Source organism: Oncorhynchus kisutch, linkage group LG3 (genome assembly GCF_002021735.2).
Source record: "Oncorhynchus kisutch isolate 150728-3 linkage group LG3, Okis_V2, whole genome shotgun sequence".
NCBI classification, from domain to species: Eukaryota; Metazoa; Chordata; class Actinopteri; order Salmoniformes; family Salmonidae; genus Oncorhynchus; species Oncorhynchus kisutch.
The window spans coordinates 17,348,025-17,370,212 of record NC_034176.2 but is presented as its reverse complement, the minus strand read 5'-3'; the positions used below and the strand labels follow the sequence as shown (position 1 = coordinate 17,370,212).

At 42.5% G+C, this 22,188-nt stretch overlaps 1 protein-coding gene across 1 annotated transcript in view; it reads right to left on the bottom strand.

Moving 5' to 3' along the window:
• Positions 1–1,335: 1,335 nt before the first annotated feature.
• Positions 1,336–22,188, bottom strand: part of med27 (mediator complex subunit 27) — a 102,330-nt gene continuing 81,477 nt past the window's right edge. Inside the window, exons 5-8 of the mRNA XM_020468549.2 lie at positions 13,597–13,704; positions 6,099–6,140; positions 4,860–4,937; positions 1,336–2,547 (exon numbers count right to left, since the gene is read on the bottom strand). Coding sequence (XP_020324138.1) covers positions 2,413–2,547; positions 4,860–4,937; positions 6,099–6,140; positions 13,597–13,704 — 363 coding nt within the window. The 3' untranslated portion in view covers positions 1,336–2,412. The remainder of the gene's footprint in view (positions 2,548–4,859; positions 4,938–6,098; positions 6,141–13,596; positions 13,705–22,188) is intronic.

The following is a 22,188-nucleotide window of genomic DNA, read 5'->3' as shown; positions in this document are numbered from 1 at the left end:
CAGTTTGATTTCACAGAAGTGTGATTGACTTGGAGTTACATTGTGTTGTTTAAGTGTTCCCTTTATTTTTTTGAGCAGTGTACATATTTTACATAGGAACATACAGACATATTTATTTGAACCGTAATACACTGAAGAGGAGTTGAAACCGCAAGAAAAAGTAATTGCGAGACCAGCAAGCAGTGGCGACAGCCTAGAGCAGCAGTTACCAATAGTCCAGAGAAGTATTCTTCTGATGTTCAGTCAGACAACCGTTAGATTGCAACACTAGCTAGTGTAAGCTATCATATACTGTACCATTTTATGTTTTCATGATTCATTATTAGGAGTGAGTCTGTTTTCCAAACATAAAAGGACATTCACATCCTCATACTCAAGTGTACAGTAGCTACCCAGTGTTCCAGAGTCTGGTCTAATGGTAACGTGAAGAGTCCAGACTAAACACTGCCCCTGGAGGCAGGGGTACGATCCCCAGGTCCCCCACTTTCTTCTGTATATCCCACTCATATCTCTATCGTGTTCCGGTGTATCCTAATAAACAACAAAACAGTGTGGCTTCCCAGGAGGACATAGAGCGGCCATTTTTTCAAACCTCTGATTAGGGCCTGGTGGCTATTTTACACAGCTAAATAAACTGGATGGAAGGGGTGTGTGGAGCTTCTCTGAACGGAGCACTGACCGCTTCCAATGGACGGACGGACAAAACAGATGGACAGACACACGGTCCTGTCCTATGGAGGAGACGGCACTAACAGTATGCTGTTACCACCATCATCATTATTCCTTTTATGCTTAATCTTAATATCTCTTTCTATGGCTGATTCTACATCGTAACATAAACAAAATCAATAATTCAGAGCTGGAAAGCCAGAAAGCGACATGTACAGAGGTGACAAAGTACAATGTCCGTACTGTACTGGGGAGGTTACGAAACAATGGCCCATTCTACTTTCACTCTTCATGCAATCTCAACCCCTCACATAAACTCATAGTTTTTTCAAAACTGTGCAACAAAGTTTTTAGTTTGGAGAGTGTTGTGTGCTGTCTCTTTGTGACTTAAAATACCTTTATTTCAGTATTTCAGTTTTGCATGTGGTGTAAAACATTTACACTACATTTGACTGTGAACTGTACGCTCTTTGAGAATGTGCCAAGGATCCTTGATAACTGCTGTTCACAGTCACAAAGAGCCCCATGAATGATGAAATGCATGCGTAATGTCTAATCTGAAAATTTATGAACAACATTGAAGACTAGAGATATTCAAAATGTGTTGTGAATTGACAAGACCCTTTCCTCCATCCTCCAGAAGATTGAGATAAGATGACAGACGGCTACAATTAAAACAATTCTGTACTTTATTTAGACAATGGTTATAAAAAAGACTACAGAAGACTACAGATTCTACAGAAGTAGGATCTTCATTTGAGCCAGTTTGGTACAGCAAGAAAATAATCCTGCAACAGGAAACTGAAATGATTATGTGGATTATAATTTATGGACATTTTATGTAGGGGTTTATACATTTTTTTGTAAGGGAAAATCAAGTCAAACTACTAAATGGAAATTACAAACTTTTAAAACCTCAAATAGACTACAAGTTAAACATTTCCTGCATTGCATTTCCAGTTCTCCTGCAATAGGGTGATAAAATTAAGATATTACATCTGTACAAAATTAGCAATTCCCTTCGCTTGCCATCTAAATACATAAGGGTCATGACCTACTTTTTGAAGTTGACTTTTTAATAACCACCTCACAAAAAATACTTTTCCCTCCACATATCCAGCATAGATCAAGAAATATTAAACCCAGCTCTTGTATAAAAGTGACCAATTACAACACAATGCTAAAAAACGGCACAAGATTTGGGGCATGAATATGTTCGCTCAGCCTTTGATGCAAAATAACTTTTTATTTTGTTCTTTGGAGAGTTGTGTGGAAGAGAAAAAAAGGTTCCCGCACAACCAGGGGACTGGAGTAGGAGCAATCAACAATTCTCTATAAGGCAAACATTTGGTCAGCTGTGTGAGATTAGGTTAAAGGTAGACTCATTAATATGACATCATCATACACAGCGGGGGAGGGGGGGACTTACAGACCTAAACAACATTCATGTTAATGATGGAAGAGTCAACGGTGGCAGTCTTGGCATTTTAATTTGGATGTTGACGTCTGTAAACTGGAATTCCCACTACGTACTGGAGCTCTCTCTTCATCCCAGTCGGCTACCTGATGCCTATTCAACCAGGAAGTGGACTACCGGGCATGATAGTCTATATATCCCGGGGTTGTTGCTCTACATGCACAATGTAGACAGAGGTTGAAGAGAAGGTGAAGTCTTGCCATGCTCTCGTCTTATCAGATGAGTTGTCAGAGCAGTTTCCAATGGAACCTGTCCCCACCGTTTCCTCATTGCCTGCACGTGTCATGGAAGGCCTCCAGGGTACGAAAGTCTCTCCAGGTCGGGGGAAGTCCCTCTTGCAGAAACTTTCCACAGCGCTGACAAGGGGTCTGGAACAGCTTGATGTAGCTTCTTAGCCAGGTCTGCCGAGGAGAGCAGAAAAGGGACATTCAGGCTGGAGGCCAGTGATATATTTGTCAGGAGGATTCACCAATAGACTGATTCTAGTAAAACATGACATTTTTTATCAAAACTCAATGATGGCCACTATAATGAGCATATGTGCTGACAATGGTGAGAGAGACCCAATGTGGGGGCCTGCAGTTGATCCACCTAGGGGGGTGAAATGGAGCCTCTCCTCCTGCTTGGGCTCCCCCCGCTTTCTCTCCCAGCCAGTCAGTGGGCTACAGCCAGCCACACCTCCTTCTCAGTCACACACCTGGCAGAACACATTCACCGGCACCATCAATCTAGAGGATTAAAACCCTGCTCCAAGATTCATCACCAGCCAAGGTAATGTTCACCACTGTCACTGGGAAGCGTGAGAAAAGACCCATTACAACAATCTCAGGTCAGCTCTGCAACCAGAAGGCTACATACAGTTATATGTAAGGAGAGAGAAATGTCAATGGAATAGTAACTGAGAAACAGGTGCAGAAAAGCCATATTTGTTTGACTGTTTTAGTAGCTATTTAAGACGGGACTTAGGCCAACTGTTCCCTTCAACAGGATTGATTGCAGACATACAGTACCTTCCAAAAGTACTCACACCCTTTTACTTTTAGATCAGAGGACAGGACCGCCGAATGCTGAAGCGCGTAAAAATCGCCTGTCTTCGGTTGCAACACTCACTACCGAGTTCCAAACTACCTCTGGAAGCAACATCAGCACAATAACTTTGTACATTTAGCTTCCTATCATGACCATCTATTTCAATGAATCTGTACATTTAGCTTCCTATGATGACCATCTATTTTATATCAAACATTTTTGTTGTTGCAACTCCCGTACAGAACTCGGGAGAGGCGAAGGTCGAGAGCCGTGCATCTTCCGAAACACAACCCAACCAAGCCACACTGATTCTTGACACAACGCCCGCTTCACCCGGATGCCAGCCGCACCAATGTGTCGGAGGAAACACTGTACACCTGGCGACCGTGTCAGCCTGCATTACGCCCGGCCCGCCACAGGAGTCCCTAGTGCGCGATGTGACAAGAACATCCTTGCCAGCCAAACCCTCCCCTAACCCGGACGACGTTGGGCCAATTGTGAGCAGTCCCATGGGTCTCCCGGTTGTGGCCGGCTGCGACAGAGCCTGGAGTCTTGCCCATCTTTTCTATCTGAATATTTACATATATTGAGAAATAATCACATACTTAAATGCAATATTGTATTTCACTGTTCTTAGGTCCTACTCTAGCACATCAGAGGTATCCTGCAAGTGTTGAAGTGATCTGTTTTAAACAGATCTGTTTGTAAAGTTTGTGCTAGCAATGAGTAAGTGATTGCCAAATCACTACAAGACAAACATGGAATCAATAAGTAAACAACTAAACCATATAAATACTATTTATAGTGCCTTGAAACGTCTCATTCATTCTAAGATTGTCTTCAAACGTATTAAGACAGTCTATAGATGCACCTTAAAGATGTCTTGACTTTTTAAGATGTCTTAAGACGTTTCAAAACATGGTGATGTCTGGGTATGTAGTGATCATGTCTTTCTGGACAGTGTCAAGCTGTAAATGAGGAGAGGTCAGTAAAGGAGGTGCCCCGTTGTTGGCCCTGAAGCCGAGCCGTTGAGCTGTCCGTTTGAAACACCCTCCCTAAAGGACGGCGGTGCTACCCAGCCCCCACACCCTGGCCGGGTCAGATCAAAATAGTATCTCATTGATTTTCAGCACCGGAGAGAGGCGGCTAATCAATCTCCCTCACTTCAGCACTAAGAGCATGGATCTACAGAGTGGACAGTCGGGCTATTTAAAGACTAAAACATCAAAACACTAATATATAACCCCGCCCTGCACTCCGGGAAGCCATGAGTAAGAACATCCGATGGTACCTGATACATCACACAATAACAATGACAAGTATTTTCTATGCTTCCTGAGGTACCTCCTCTATTGGACTCTATGTGGTGACTGGCTACTAGCGTCAGTGAGAGATGGAAGCTTTGTCTGACTCAACCAGTAGTTATTCAGTAATAGCCTGACAATTTTCAACCCCCTCCTCCCCTTATAAAAAATGTGTCTCTGAGCTTTTAAATCAAATGAGGTACTGTTACAGTACTGTGTGATAAGATGCCTGGACTGACTAGCAATGGAAGTGCAATCCATTGGCTATGTGTACATGGTGAAGATATGGGACTAAAGACAGAGTAGATTATCAAGTAGAGGAGCTCAGACACAGGGTGGGAGAGGGTTATGTAGAGCGTTTGCTTTGTGAATGTGCTCACCATGAAGGACCGTACCACCACGTCGGGCATTTGTGGAAGTTGGTAGTGCAGCAGAGCAGTGGTGGCATGATCCGTAACCTTAAGAGAGAAAACGGGGCTTGTAAAAACCCATGAACATGAACATTCCAGGTGTCTCTGCTAAACCTGAAACAATAAAATCACATTAAGCCTGCCAGTTCATTTTCAATTCTATATGGTTTTATGAGCAAGCATTACATAACATAATCAATTCAAGCGGTCAAGTAAAACAAGATGTTTTCAAAGACAGTACTTATTACTCAACTTTTAAAATAACTAAAAGAGTTCTGGTAGACTACTGCATGGTTGTCATTGGAGCAATACTAATCATAGCATATACTGTATCCATCTCTCACTCCTACACATTCACTTGGCAGTGACTGTTTTTTTTTATTATTCTTAATACTTTGATCAAAATCAAATATTCATCCCACATGTAATTAACTGCGGGCCATCTATTACGTAACTAAGTTCTTCTGTCGATGTAGCTAGTATTGTTTTATTCTGTGTCCAGTCAATATGTCCATTGCTATTACATTTTTACCATCTGGCAAAGCATGAGGGACACGGATATTAGCAGCACATGGCAGGCATATAGTACACTAAATGCACAGGGAAAACATATCAAAGCAGAAGGGGGGGCTTTCTCCTCAAAGAAGATGTAAGGATATGACTGGGCGGTTAACAAAGAGGCTTTGGTGACAAGTCAGACCTTGGCAGTGCAGTGACAGATGGGAGGGGAAGCTGAGAGGTGCCATCCTCCCTTTCTCTCGCCTTCCTCACGGTCTGTTTGACTTAGCATTAGGATGAGATCAAGAAATAAACATACTGTGCTTTGAACAGCCAGGGGGCACAAGTGACAATGCTCTATGAAAAACACAATCGGGGGCTCTCTTTCTATTAATGCTGGCTCCATGCCAGTCGTTGGTGTGTGTGGCTTTCTGGCTGCCCATATGCTGCCATGGCGATGACTCCGCCTGATGAGATTTGGTGAGGGAGGATGAGAGGGAAGTGAGGACGACTCATAACCCCCATATCCTCGCCAGAAATGAGTTTGAAATTAAATCCGACCGGAAACAGAATACATTTTGGTATGACAGGGCTTGACAAGTGGGAGAGAACACCCAGCAATAGCTGGCCCAATGGGAGAGAGACAGAGGGTTCCACAGAGGGTTGTGCATTGTATCTCCGTTTGGAGTAAACATAGAGATAGGGTCTCACCTTCTGAAATACCTGATAGTTTGACTTTGACCAGATATCCAGCTGAGGAGAGAAAATGATATTATTCTCATATCTATGTAATCAATCGTACATTTTCAAATCCACACACACATCATTTGCTTCAGTTGTATACAATACAAATCACAGCAAGTGTTAATTTTGAGAATTTAGAACAATGAGATTGGAGTACACGTGTCGTCATCATCAAGACTGACCTCCCCCAAACTCAACTATGGACTTCGAAGCCAGTTCCACTGCATTTTTTCAATGTTCCCCTCTAATCAGGGACTGATTTAGACCTGGGTAACCAGGTGTGTGCCATTCATTATCAGGTAGAACAGAAAAGTTGTAAACGATAACTTGTTCCCAACTGGCCTACCTGGTTAAATAAAGGTGTGTGTGGGGGGGGGGGGGGGGGGGGGGGGGGAGTGTTAAATACCTCTGGACTACACCATCAACATTCACTTAAGTCTATAATCTTTATAATACCATTCATTAACATTGTATTGATAATTTGATCAGGTCTATATTTTAAATTCAAATGGCTCCTCTCTTCTGGATCCCCTGCTGTCCTGTGACTTGCATGGTCCTTCAGTGAACTGGGAGAGAAGGGCAGGAGATTGTGCGAAGGTCATCCAAACAGTTTCAAAGGCGATAACAAATCAAAACACTACCCTGAAACTAATATCAAACAGGCCTGGTGTCAGCATTTATTAGAGAAATCGGATTCAATCCCCCTCTGTCCCTTTACCCACTACCGACACACAGAGACCCTTTGAAGGGAAAATAATACAGGATCACAAATTACCCAAGAGATGCATTCGATAGTCTTTGAAGACCTCCTTTGATAGTGCAGTTTTCCTTCTCCTTTTCCCTCTCTCTCTGTATGCTAGAAGGTTCAGCTTGCTGCTCCTGCTGCTTCTTACCGTATGATAATTAGTGGAGAAAACGGCAGAAATAGGGATGTTGGAGCCTGAGGGGCGGGGGTGCGAGACATCCTAAACAAAACCCTGGCTGCTGTTGTGTCTGTCTAACTCATCCTAGGTGGAGCTTTGGGAATGTCTGGACTTCAAAACATTTTCCATGGAGCACATTATCTCTATAAAGAACCATGGGTAGTTGTGGCAGTTACATATACACTACCGTTCAAAAGTTTGGGGTCACTTAGAAATGTCCTTGTTTTTGAAAGAAAAGCACGTTTTTTTGTCCATTAAAATAACACCAAATTGATCAGAAATACAGTGTAGACATTGTTAATGTTGTAAATGACTATTGTAGCTGGAATATCTATGGAATATCTACAGATGCCCATAATCAGCAACCATCACTTCTGCGTTCCAATGGCACGTTGTGTTAGCTAATCCAAATTTATAATTTTAAAAGGCTAATTGATCATTATAAAAGTATTTTGTGATTATGTTACCACAGCTAAAAACTGTCGTACTGATTAAGGAATCAATAACACTGGCCTTCTTTAGACTAGTTGTGTATCTGGAGCATCAGCATTTGTGGGTTCGATTTTACAGGCTCAAAATGACCAGAAACAAAGGACTTTCTTCCTAAACGCATCAGTCAATTCTTGTTCTGAGAAATGAAGGCTATTCCATGTGAGAAATTGTCAAGAAACTGAAGATCTGGTACATTGCTGTGTACTACTGCTGTGTAAACTGGCTCTAACCACAATAGAAAGAGGAGTGGGAGGCCCCGGTGCACAACTGAGCAAGAGGACAAGTACAGAGTGTCTAGTTTGAGAAACAGACACCCCACAAGTCCTCAACTTGCAGCTTCATTACATAGTACCCACAAAACCTCAGTCTCAACGTCAACAGTGAAGATACGACTCTGGGATGTTGGCCAGAGCTGCAAAGAAAAAGCCATATCTCAGACTGGCCAATAAAAAGAAAAGATTAAGATGGGCAAAAGAATACAAGACACTGGACAGAGGAACTCTGCCTAGAAGGCCAGCATCCCGGAGTCGAATCTTCACAGTTGACGTTGAGACTGGTGTTGTGCGGGTACTATTTAATGAAGCAATACAAGCGTTTGTGTAAGTTTATCGATTGCTCGACAAAACAATAAGTACACCTAGCATCAGGTAACTTAGTCACGAAAATCAGAAAAGCAATCAAATTAATCGATTACCTTTGATGATCTTCGGATGTTTTCACTCACGAGACTCCCAGTTAGACAACAAATGTTCCTTTTGTTCCATAAAGATATTTGGATATAAAAAATACCTCCGTTAGTTTGGGGCGTTATGCCCAAGAATCCATCGGAAAGAGCTGTCACGACAACGCAGACAAAAATTCCAAATTATATCCATTATGTCAACAGAAACATGCCAAAAGTTTTTATAATCAATCCTCAGGGTGTTTTTCAAATATCTATTCGATAATATATCAACCAGGACAGTTGGCTTTTCACTAGGACCGGGAGTAACAATGGTCGCCTCTATCTTTTGCGCACAAATCACTCTGAGAGCCCCCACCTGTCCAGTTACGCAATGTGGTCGTTCACGCTCATTCATCAAAATAAAAGCCTGAAACTATGTCTAAAGGCTGTTGACACCTTAGGGAAGACATAGAAAAAGGAATATGGTTGATATCCCTTTCAATGGGCAATAGGGATGCATAGGAACACAGGGTTTTCAAAATAAGAGTCACTTCCTGATTGGATTTTTCTCAGGCTTTCGCCTGCAATATCAGTTCTGTTATACTCACAGACAATATTTTTACAGTTTTGGAAACTTTAGAGTGTTTTCTATCCTAATCTGTCAATTATATGCATATTCTAGCATCTGGTCCTGAGAAATAGGCCGTTTACTTTGGGAACGTTATTTTTCCTAACATAGAAATAGTGCCCCCTAGCTTCAAGAGGATAACAATGTCTACACTGTATTTCTGAACAATTTAGTGTTATTTTAAATGGACCAAAAATTTGCTTTTCTTTCAAAAACAAGGACATTTCTAAGTGACCCTAAATTTTTGAACGGTAGTGTATGTGAGAGCTCGATTTGAAACACTAAATCCATGCATGTGCTTGTGTGTGCGCACACATACACACACACAGTTGAGTACATCAGACAGCATTGTTCTGGCAGGAGGTTCAGAAGTCTACCATTCATTGGCATAATTAATGGTGATCAAGGTTCTCTGTGGCTTTGATGGCCTCCTAATATTGATGTCAGTTCAAAGAGTCCTCACTCTCTGGCTGAGTGAGGGCGAAACACCAACACAGAGCCACATTCAAAATTAATTAGGGATTAATGTTGAATCTGATAGAGTGGAAATCGTAGAGGAAAGCCAATGTGACATATCCTTTACAAGTTTTTCATGTGAGTGTGCAAGAGAGGAAGTGGTCACCTAAATTATTCAGCCGTGCCAACAGAAAACTGACAATGAGGAATGGAGGTCCAGACCCTGGATTGCATCGTCTTACGTTAGCAGCTGGAGACCGTCAACCCCCTTGTATAAAAGGCCATATGAGGTCCCTTTGAATACATAGCCCAGAGGGATCCTTCATTGTAGACAGGACAGTCTCAAGAAGACTGAAGTAGAGGTCTTCACAGGTCCAATAGACCAGAAACTCTGAGATCTGACCCGGGACCAGAGTGGTTCCTAAATTCAGACTTCTGTCTTGGATCTGGGTCGAGTCTGATACACTACATGACCAAAAGTATGTGGATCTCGACAAAGGCACTTCTGTATGGACCTCGCTTTGTGCACGGGGACATGCTGAAACAGGAAAGGGCCTTCCCCAAACTGTTGCCACAAAGTTGGAAGCACAGAATTGTCTAGAATGTCATTGTATGTTGTAGCGTTAAGATTTCCCTTCACTGGGACTAATGGACCTAGCCTGAACCATGAAAAACAGCCCCAACCCCATTTTTCTTCCTCCACCAAACTTTACAGTTCGGGGAAGTAAATTTCTCCTGGCATCTGCCAAACCCAGACCCGTCCGTCAGACAGCCAGATGGCGAGCACAAATCATCACTCAAGAGAAAGTGTTTTCACTGCTATAGAGTCCAACGGCGGTGAGCTTTACACCACTCCAGCCAACGCTTTTTCATTGCGCATTGTGGTCTTAGGCTTGTGGGCAGCTGCTTGGCCATGGAAAACCATTTCATGGAGCTCTTGATGAACAGTTCTTGTGCTGACGTTGCTTACAGAGGCAGTTTGGAACTCGGTAGTGAGTGTTGCAACCCGAGGACAGACAATTTTTATGCGCTACGAGTTTCAGTGGTCCCGTTCTGTGAGTTTGTGTGGCCTACCACTTCGCAGCTAAGACGTTTTTGCTCCTAGATGTTTCCACTTCACAATAACAGCACTTACAGTCGACCAGAGCAATTCTAGCAGGGCAGAAATTTGACAAACTGACTTGTTGGAAAGGTGGCATCCTATGAGGGTGCCACGTTGAAAGTCACTGGAGCTCTTCATTTAGGCCATTCTACTGCCAATGTTTGTCCATGGAGATTGCATGGCTGTGTGCACGATTTTATACACCTGTCAGCAAAGGGGGTGGCTGAAATAGCCGAATCCCCTAATTTGAAGGTGTGCCCACATACTTTTGTATATTGGCCACAGGTCTCGGGTATGTGCAATTAAAATTGATTTACTGACTGGACCCGGCCTCATAATTTAATGTGTGAGGTGATGACAATTGTGTGAACTTGCTTTCTATGTCAGCCAATAGCAACTCAATAAAACGTAAAGCTTATGTCCAGCTGAAACTGGTTCTGTCCACTCGCCTCACACGTGTCTGCGGCTGTTGATTGCAAAGATGGAGGACATTTTTAATGAAGTAAAACGAAAGCTAGAGGAGAAAGTGTATAGTGAAAATAAACCGACAAGGGGAAAATCTGTGAGTGAACAAAGACGAGAAGGTTGGCGTGGCAAAATGGACTGTATGCAACTCGCTATTCAGGTTTGATGCAATTTTCTAACTTTTATTTATTTATTTTAATTTGGTTTCTCATCATTATTATTATTGGCCTATTTAAGAATCTAAGCCAGTTCTTTAAATATGCTCAAAGTGTTTTTGTTTTTGCTGCGACATTTTTGTTGGCTAAATTAAGTTCCATCTGTCTTTTTAATTTAAGATTAGGGGGTAGCCTAGTGGTTAGAGCGGTGGACTAGCAACCGGAAGGTTGCAAGTTCAAACCCCCGAGCTGACAAGGTACAAATCTGTTGTTCTGCCCCTGAACAGGCAGTTAACCCACTGTTCCTAGGCAGTCATTGAAAATAAGAATTTGTTCTTAACTGACTTGCCTAGTTAAATAAAGGTAAAAAAAAACCGTCTCTCCCCAAAAAATTATGTGATGGCTTTAGAAGCTTCTGATAGGCTAATTGACATCATTTGAGTTAATTTGAGGTGTACCTGTGGATGTACTTCAAGGCCTACCTTCAAACTCAGTGCCTCTGCTTGACATCATGGGGAAATCAAAAGAAATCAGACCTCAGAATAAAAATTGTAGACCTCCACAAGTCTGGAAATTGCTCCCAATGATGAACCAAACGCCTGAAGGTACCACGTTCATCTGTGCAAGTATAAACACCATGGGACCATGAAGCCGTCATACCGCTCAGGAAGGAGATGCATTCTGTCTCCTAGAGATGAACGTACTTTGGTGCGAAAAGTGCAAATCGATCCCAGAACAGCAGCAAAGGACCTTGTGAAGATGCTGGAGGAAACAGGTACAAAAGTATCTATACCCACAGTAAAAACGAGTCCTATACCAACATAACCTGAAAGGCCGCTCGGCAAGAAAGAAGCCACTGCTCCAAAACCACCATAAAAAAAGCCAGAATACAGGCCTCCCGGGTGGCGCAGTGGTCTAAGGCACTGCATCGTCATCCGGGTTGGGGAGGGTTTGGCCGGCAGGGATATCCTTGTTTCATTGCGCACTAGCGACTCCTGTGTCAGGCTGGGCGCAGTGCACGCTGACCAGATCGCCAGGTTACGATGTTTGCTCCGACACATTGGTGCAGCTGGCTTCCGGGTTGGATGTGCATTTTGTCAAGAAGCGTGTTTCGGAGGACGCATGGCTCTCAACCTTCGCCTCTCCCGAGTCTGTATTGGAGTTGCAGTGATGAGACAAGACTGTAACTACTACCAATTGGATACCACGAAATTGGGGAGAATATATATATATTTTTTTTAAAGCCAGACTACGGTTTGCAACTGCACATGGGGACAAAGTTTGAACTTTTTCGAGAAATGTCCTCTGGTCGGATGAAACAAAAATATAACTGTTTGGCCATAATGACCAGGAAAAAGGGGGATGCTTGCAAGCCGAAGAACACCATCTCAACCGTGAAGCACAGGGGTGGCAGCATCATGTTGTAGGGGTGCTTTGCTGCAGGAGGGACTGGTGCACTTCACAAAATGATGGCATCATGAGGCAGGAAAAGTACGTGGCTATATTAAAGAAACATCTCAAGACATCAGTCAGGAAGTTAAAGCTTGGTCGCAAATGGGTCTTCTAAATGGACAGTGACCCCAAACATACTTCCAAAGTTGTGGCAAAATGGCTTAAGGACAAGGTATTGGAATGGCCATCACAAAGCCCTGAAATCAATCCTATAGAAAATATGTGGGCAGAACTGAAAAGGCGTGCAAGCGAGGAGGCCTACAAATCTGACTCAGTTACACAAGCTCTGTCAGGAAGAATGGGCCAAAATTCACCCAACTTATTGTGGGAAGGTTGTGGAAGGCTACCTGAAACGTTTGACCCAAGTTAAACAATTTAAAGGCAATGCTACCAAATATTAATTGACTGTATGTAAACTTCTGACCCACTGGGAATGTGATGAAATAAATAAATTGTGGAATTAAATAATTCTCTCTATTATTATTATTCTGACATTTCACATTCTTAAAATAAAGTGGTGATCCTAACTGACCTAAAACAGGGAATTTTGGCTTAGATTAAATGTCAGGAATTGTGAAAAACTGAGTTTAAATGTATTTGGCTAAGGTGTATGTAAACTTCCGACTTCAACTGTAAATAATTTGGCCAATATCGCTTGTTTATTGATGGCGCTAGCAGGTTTCTCTCTGTCTTTTTATATATATATATATATTTTAACATTTGAGTTATTTAGCAGACGCTCTTATTCAGAGTGACTTAATGGAGCATTTAGGGTTACGTGCCCTTGCTCGAGGGCACATCGACATGTGTTTTACCTAGTTGGCTCCGGGATGCATATTGGGTCATGTGGGAAAGCCACGGATCCATTTCAGAATGGATAAACATTTTTGGGACCCGTGAAGACCTTTCGACTGAAGTCTCCTGGGATGTGAACAGATAATATGCCTAGTATGACGTCTCTTGACCTGAGTGTAAAAGTAATACTTTTTGTAATGTAATACCTTATGTGAAGTAATACCGTATGCATATTTTTTCAATGGAGAGAGGGTCGCACCTCACCATCTCATGCAGTACAACCCAATCCAGCTGTTTGGGCACTAACCTCCCTTTTAACCCTGAACACAATACCTTGCCATCCTCGGAATACACATTCTCGCTGAATCCTCTCACGATGGTCCGGTCTATGAACAAGCTTCTCATCACCACGATGGCTTTCAGCACCTTCCCCAACGTCACCTAAAGGAAGAGACAGCAGAGATGAAAAGACAACGACAAATGAAGCCTTGTTCAATCATCTCCTAACCAACTGCCATGTCAAAGAAATGTGCATAGACTTCTCTCCCCTTCTCTCTCCGCTTGAGGCTAAGGTTAACCTACAGTGCTCTCCACTGGATGGCCCAATAGGCTTATTGTACTTTCCAGTGAATTAACCTTGGAAAAGAGCAGACACCTCTTTTCATCTGACACACACTTGACATACATAATTACTGAGTTGTGCCCTGTTAGATATTGACCTTGATCTTTCAAGGCTGAGTAAAGCTTACAAAGGGCTTTGACTATCTCTGTGTAAGAGCAGGGGATAAGAAAGAAACAGCCGAAATTGACCTCTTTAGGTACCAGAGAGAGAGGGAGGGAGAGAGAGAGGGAAAGATGGAGAAAGAGGGAGAGCGAGAAAGAGAGAGGAGGGAGAGAAAGGGTTAGAGGGGGAGCATGATAAGAGGGAGAAAAAACCTTGCTTCATTTGTCAAAGCTGTTCCAACAGCAGCAGCGTCCCTAAAACAAAACAGCGGTGCTTATCAGCTGCTCTACCCAGTCGGAATTATTCCTCCAAGTCAGCGCTCCGGCTCAGCTGGTGAATGGGAGGGAAGACGGTCCCAGACTGACAGGGAGAGCATAATATTTGGGAGGGCTTTCAGGACTCCACTCAAACATGAGAAAGGGGGGGTGACTGAGAAAACCTTTGTTTAAACAAGCCAGTTGGATTCAATGGCAGACTTAGCAGAACAACTTTGCATGAAGTGAGCAACAGTTCATGCAAAGTTGTTTCAAAAGAAAAGAAAGATGTTTCAAAAGATGCTGCATGTTACAAAATATACTAAGTAGGCCTACACATTTTGAAATTCATTTTTCATTAAAGCCCTAAATAATAAGAGGCAGTCTTTTTTACGAATGTTACCAGCCATTTACCTCGACATTAGGCTGGCTATATCTACAAAAAAACTATTTTCATTAATATAGTATAGTGTTCACAACTAAATTGTCTTCATCAGGCTTCCCCAAGCTGAGAAGATTGTGTTGACATTATTTGCGTCTGTGAAAGCCTTATGGTAGGCTTACATGGTAACATGTTAATTACACAGTAATAAGCTAACCAATTAAATAATTAAACCGTTTCACGGGTACAATTTAGTACCACTTACATTAGTTACCAATTGTGTTGAACTCTAACATATCAATTTGTTGCCAGATAATTTCCTGTTAATATCATACAAACATTGTGGAAGCAGTACCGTAAAATGAAGTGCCCCCAAGACATCTGCAATGGTCATTTCAGATGGCTCATTAAATCGTTTCTTCTTAAATATTCGACCAGTTGGATGTTTTTCTAGCTCTAAATACAATGGAAACTGATCAGTGTTTCAGTTCAGTGGATTAGTAAGCTCTAAGCTATGAGAGAAAATGGTCATCTTACTGTGCTCGGTATTTGAATTTCTGCAGTGAGGAAAACACTTCAAAAGCATTTGACTTGATGGATTGTTCTGCACACCAAAATAAAAAACAAAAGGATACGTATTAAGTCCGGTGACAGGGAATCTAACAACCCTCCATGCATAAATGAATAAATCCATTAATGGAGAAAATATCACCATTGAAAATCATTTGTTTCTCCACAGAAGACGGCCTGTTAGATGGCCTAAGAGGCTTCTGTAAAAGGCTGGTCACTTCCACAGCTCTTGTAACCAGCTAATTGGAGAGGTGATCAGCAAACAAATGTCAAGGAGCGCCTGAACCCATCGAGTGCACTTACAGTGTAGAAAGGAGAGAAACGTACTCCTGTTAAGTGTTAGCACAGATTAGTAAAAGACAGTGATGGTTCCAAAACAGTTCAAGGCTAACTAGGTAAATGCAGTATTTATGCAGTATGATGAGGAAAGTGTTGCTGCATGACCAGTCAAAGTAGGATAAACTGTAGATCAACCCAGAACCACTACTCAGAGAAGTACACACACGTCTCTCAAAAAGTCCTTCAGAGAGATGACAAACCAAAATACAGTTTGAAACAATTGAATACGGCAGACCTGGAAGGCCCCTTTAAGTTCAACGTAGGAGCGTGGACTAGAAAATCCTCTGACGTGATTAAACATGTCTAGAAAACGCAGGAGCATCCATTCATATTTCATGAGGGTTCCTCAGCAACACACATTTTCCAGTCTTTAGCGGTTGGGCTGTATCAGGGAGGCTATAAGGCTGTCAAACCTCTCCGGCGGCCTGCTCGCTACTTGCCAAGACAGGTGCTCAAAGGGAGAATACATTACTGACGACAGGCCTTTTATAAAGGCAGGGCCCTGGCTCTCTGCTCTCCTTTACCCTGGCCAGGCCCAGGACATGAGGCTCAAGTACACATTGACCGAATGACTGAGTACTGACTTCTCCCATGTCTGACAAACAGTCACCAACCTCACTTCAGCTTCAGCAAATCCAAATCAATCCTCCATTTTAAGAGCCTTTCTGTAGTTTTAGAAGCCTTTTCAGTATTTATAAATTATTTGTAATGGAAAACAAATCAATCATCATCATATGGACAATTCACACCGAATCAAAGTTGTCAGAAGTTTATGTACCTCACAAGTCAATATGGAGTCTAGAAAAACATTTATTTGTAAACAGCTAAAATTACAGTTGACTAGAGGATGAAGAACCTGGCATGCTTCTACACCAGCATTGCTTGCGGTTTGGGGTTTTAGGCTTGATTTGATATACAGTGCATTCAAAATGTATTCAGACTCCTTCCCCCTTTCCACATTTTGTTATGTTACAGTCTTATTCTAAAATGGATTAAATTACTTTTTGCAACCCTCATCTTTCTACACACAATAACCAATAATGACAAAGCAAAAACAGGTTTAGACATTTTTGCAAATATATTTAAAATAAATAACAGAAATACCTTATTTACATACAGTACCAGTCAAAAGTTTGGACACCTACTCATTCCAGTTTTTAAAAAAAAAATTTCTACAATAGTGAAGACATCAAAACTATGAAATAACACATACATCATGTAGTAAACAGAAAATAGTGTTAAACCATCTTCAAGTACAGTTGCAAAAACCATCAAGCGCTATGGTGAAAATGGCTCTCATGAGGACCGCCAAAAGAAAGGAAAACCCAGAGTTGCCTCTGCTGCAGACGATAATGTTATTAGCTGCAGACGATAATGTTAGAGTTAACTGCACTTCAGATAGCAGCCCAAATAAAATGTTTCAAAGAGTTCAAGTAACAGACACATCAACATCAACTGATCAGAGGAGACCTTCATTTTATTTATTTTTATTTTTTTATTTTACCTTTATTTAACCAGGTAGGCAAGTTGAGAACAAGTTCTCATTTACAATTGCGACCTGGCCAAGATAAAGCAAAGCAGTTCGACAGATAAAACGACACAGAGTTACACATGGAGTAAAAACAAACATACAGTCAATAATGCAGTATAAACAAGTCTATATACAATGTGAGCAAATGAGGTGAGAAGGGAGGTAAAGGCAAAAAAGGCCATGATGGCAAAGTAAATACAATATAGCAAGTAAAATACTGGAATGGTAGTTTTGCAATGGAAGAATGTGCAAAGTAGAAATAAAAATAATGGGGTGCAAAGGAGCAAAATAAATAAATAAATAAAAATTAAATACAGTTGGGAAAGAGGTAGTTGTTTGGGCAAAATTTATAGGTGGTCTATGTACAGGTGCAGTAATCTGTGAGCTGCTCTGACAGTTGGTGCTTAAAGCTAGTGAGGGAGATAAGTGTTTCCAGTTTCAGAGATTTTTGTAGTTCGTTCCAGTCATTGGCAGCAGAGAACTGGAAGGAGAGGCGGCCAAAGAAAGAATTGGTTTTGGGGGTGACTAGAGAGATATACCTGCTGGAGCGTGTGCTACAGGTGGGAGATGCTATGGTGACCAGCGAGCTGAGATAAGGGGGGACTTTACCTAGCAGGGTCTTGTAGATGACATGGAGCCAGTGGGTTTGGCGACGAGTATGAAGCGAGGGCCAGCCAACGAGAGCGTACAGGTCGCAATGGTGGGTAGTATATGGGGCTTTGGTGATAAAACGGATTGCACTGTGATAGACTGCATCCAATTTGTTGAGTAGGGTATTGGAGGCTATTTTGTAAATGACATCGCCAAAGTCGAGGATTGGTAGGATGGTCAGTTTTACAAGGGTATGTTTGGCAGCATGAGTGAAGGATGCTTTGTTGCGAAATAGGAAGCCAATTCTAGATTTAACTTTGGATTGGAGATGTTTGATATGGGTCTGGAAGGAGAGTTTACAGTCTAACCAGACACCTAAGTATTTGTAGTTGTCCACGTATTCTAAGTCAGAGCCGTCCAGAGTAGTGATGTTGGACAGGCGGGTAGGTGCAGGTAGCGATCGGTTGAAGAGCATGCATTTAGTTTTACTTGTATTTAAGAGCAATTGGAGGCCACGGAAGGAGAGTTGTATGTCATTGAAGCTTGCCTGGAGGGTTGTTAACACAGTGTCCAAAGAAGGGCCGGAAGTATACAGAATGGTGTCGTCTGCGTAGAGATGGATCAGGGACTCACCAGCAGCAAGAGCGACCTCATTGATGTATACAGAGAAGAGAGTCGGTCCAAGAATTGAACCCTGTGGCACCCCCATAGAGACTGCCAGCGGTCCGGTCTGGCTTCATGGTCTGTTAGCTGCAAAGAAACCACTACTAAAGGACACCAATAATAAGAAGAGACTTGCTTGGGCCAAGAAACACAAGCAATGGATATTAGAATGGTGGAAATCTGTCCATTGGTCTGATGAGTCCAAATTTGAGATTTTTGGTTCCAACAGCCATGTCTTTGTGAGATGCAGAGTAGGTAAACGGATCAGACCACGAGAAACAAGATGATCTGGTCTGATGAAACCAAGATTGAAATCTTTGGCCTGAATGTCAAGCGTCACGCCAGGAGGAAACCTAGCACCATCACTACGGTGAAGCATGATCTCCAATCCAAAATCAAATCTAGAATCAGCTTTCTATTTAGCAACAAAGCCTCCTTCACTCATAACGCCAAACTTACCCTAGTAAAACTGACTATCCTACCGTTCCTCGACTTCGGCGATGTCATCTACAAAATAGCTTCCAATACTCTACTCAGCAAATTGGATGTAGTCTATCAAAGTGGCATCCGTTTTGTTACCAAAGTGCCTTATACCACCCACCACTGCGACCTGTATGCTCTAGTCGGCTGGCCCTCGCTACATATTCGTTGCCAGACCCACTGGCTCCAGGTCATCTATAAGTCTATGCTAGGTAATGCTCCACCTTATCTCAGCTCACTGGTCAGGATAACAACACCCACCCGTAACACGCGCTCCAGCAGGTACGTATATCTCACCGGTCATCCCCAAAACCAACACCTCCTTTGGCCGCCTTTCCTTCTAGTTCTCTGCTGCCAGTGACTGGAATGAATTGCAAAAATCGCTGAAGCTGGAGACTTACATTTCCCTAACTAACTTTAAACATCAGCTATCTGAGCAGCTAACCGATCGCTGCAGCTGTACATAGTCCATCTGTAAATAGCCCACCCAATCAACCTACCTCATCCCCATACTGTTTTCATTTACTTTTCTGCTCTTTTGCACACCATCATCATCTGCTCATCTATCACTCCTGTGTTAATCTGCTAAATTGTAATTACTTTGCTACTATGGCCTATTTATTGCCTAACCTCATGTCATTTGCACACACTGTATATAGACTTTCCCCCCTATTGTGTCATTGACTGTACGCTTGTTTATCCCATGTGTATCTCTGTGTTGTTTGTGTCGCACTGCTTTGCTTTATCTTGGCCAGGTCGCAGTTGTAAATGAGAACTTGTTCTCAACTAGCCTACCTGGTTAAATAAAGGTGAAAATAATCATAATAAAATGATGGCGGCAGCATCATGCTGTGGGAATGTTTTTCAGAGGCAGGGACTGGGAGACTAGTCAGGATCGCGGGCAAAGTACAGTGAGATCCTTGATGAAAACCTGCTCCAGAGCGCTCAGGACCTCGGACTGTGGCAAAGGTTCACCTTCCAACAGGAGAACGACCCTAAGCACACAGCCAAGACAACACAGGAGTGGCTTCGGGACAAGTCTCTGAATGTCCTTGAGTGACCCAGCCAGAGCCCGCACTTTAACCTGATTGAAATTCCCTGCAGAGACCTGAAAATAGCTGTGCAGCGACGTTCCCCATCTAACCTGACAAAGATTGAGAGGATCTTCAGAGAAGAATGGGAAATACTCCCCAAATACAGGTGTGCTTGTAGCGTAGCTTGTAGCTACCCAAGCTTGTAGCGTCATACCCAAGAAAGGGAAAGGGGGATACCTAATCAGTTGTACATCTTTCCTTAACCTTTAACTACGCAAGTCAGTTAAGAACAAATTCTTATTTTCAACGATGGCCTAGTAACAGTGGGTTAACTGCTTTGTTCAGGGGCAGAACGACAGATTTGTACCTTGTCAGCACGGGTATTCAATCTTGCAACTTACTATTCCAACGCTCTAACCACTAGGCTACCTGCCGCCCCATTTAACCCAACACCAAGACTCGAGGCTGTAATCGCTGCCAAACGTGCTTCAACAAAGTACTGATTAAATGGTCTGTGATTTTCTGCTATTTTTTTTTAATACATTTGCAAAATTGTAAAAACATTTTTTTTTGCTTTGTCATTATGGGGTATTGTGCGTAGATTGGTGAGGGGAAAAATATTACATCAATTTTAGAATACGGCTGTAACATAACAAAATGTGGAAAAAGTCAAGCTGTCTGAATACTTTCCGAGTGCACTGGAGATTGTAACGGTACTGTAAACAATTGGATTCCTCTCGGTTTTCTTTTCCAAGGTGGATTGACATTAACTATATTTAAATAAAGTACTAGGCTACTTACGTTATATAATATATTAAAGTAATAAAGTAATCTTTCATTTGAGACCTGCAGATTTCTCCAGCCTCAAAGGAATATAACGGTATCAATAGAACATGTGGCTTGGAATGTAGACCCGGGGTCTACTTTAGACAATTTGTCATTCCTAAAAGCCTCAGTTGATACATTTGTGGGAGCAGATTGTGAATCACCTTGTTATAGTCCATGATGCCTTCTCTCTGTGGAGGTCCAAACAGAGTGAGTGTGTGGAGCTCCAAAGTACTACATAACCTACACGAACGAGGCGCTAAAATACAAACATCAGCTATTGGCTCAGTCTATCCAAAAAAATGGGACAGACGAAAGCCTAGCAGTGCGCTCACACACAGACGCACAGGTGCACGTACGCTTACATGAGGAATTGATCTGGGTCTCCTTCCTGAACAAATGTTGACAGATTATGTTGGACATATTCAAATCAAATCAAATTTTATTTGTCACATACACATGGTTAGCAGATGTTAATGCGAGTGTAGCGAAATGCTTGTGCTTCTAGTTCCGACAATGCAGTAATAACCAATAAGTAATCTAACTAACAATTCCAAAACTACTGTCTTATACACAGTGTAAGGGGATAAAGAATATGTACATAAGGATATATGAATGAGTGATGGTACAGAGCAGCATAGGCAAGATACAGTAGATGGTATCGAGTACAGTATATACATATGAGATGAGTATGTAAACAAAGTGGCATAGTTAAAGTGGCTAGTGATATATTTACATAATTTCCCATCAATTCCCATTATTAAAGTGGCTGGAGTTGAGTCAGTGTCAGTGTCAGTGTGTTGGCAGCAGCCACTCAATGTTAGTGGTGGCTGTTTAACAGTCTGATGGCCTTGAGATAGAAGCTGTTTTTCAGTCTCTCGGTCCCAGCTTTGATGCACCTGTACTGACCTCGCCTTCTGGATGATAGCGGGGTGAACAGGCAGTGGCTCGGGTGGTTGATGTCCTTGATGATCTTTATGGCCTTCCTGTAACATCGGGTGGTGTAGGTGTCCTGGAGGGCAGGTAGTTTGCCCCCGGTGATGCGTTGTGCAGACCTCACTACCCTCTGGAGAGCATTACGGTTGTGGGCGGAGCAGTTGCCGTACCAGGCGGTGATACAGCCCGCCAGGATGCTCTCGATTGTGCATCTGGGTTTCTTCTTGTAGTCCATGATTGACTGTAGACCCTGCCACATGCCTCGTGTCTGAGCCGTTGAATTGAGATTCTACTTGGTCTCTGTACTGACGCTTAGCTTGTTTGATAGCCTTGCGGAGGGAATAGCTGCACTGTTTGTATTCGGTCATGTTACCAGTCACCTTGCCCTGATTAAAAGCAGTAGTTCGCGCTTTCAGTTTCACGCGAATGCTGCCATCAATCCACGGTTTCTGGTTAGGGAATGTTTTTATCGTTGCTATGGGAACGACATCTTCGACGCACGTTCTAATGAACTCGCACACCGAATCAGCGTATTCGTCAATATTGTTATCTGACGCAATACGAAACATATCCCAGTCCACGTGATGGAAGCAGTC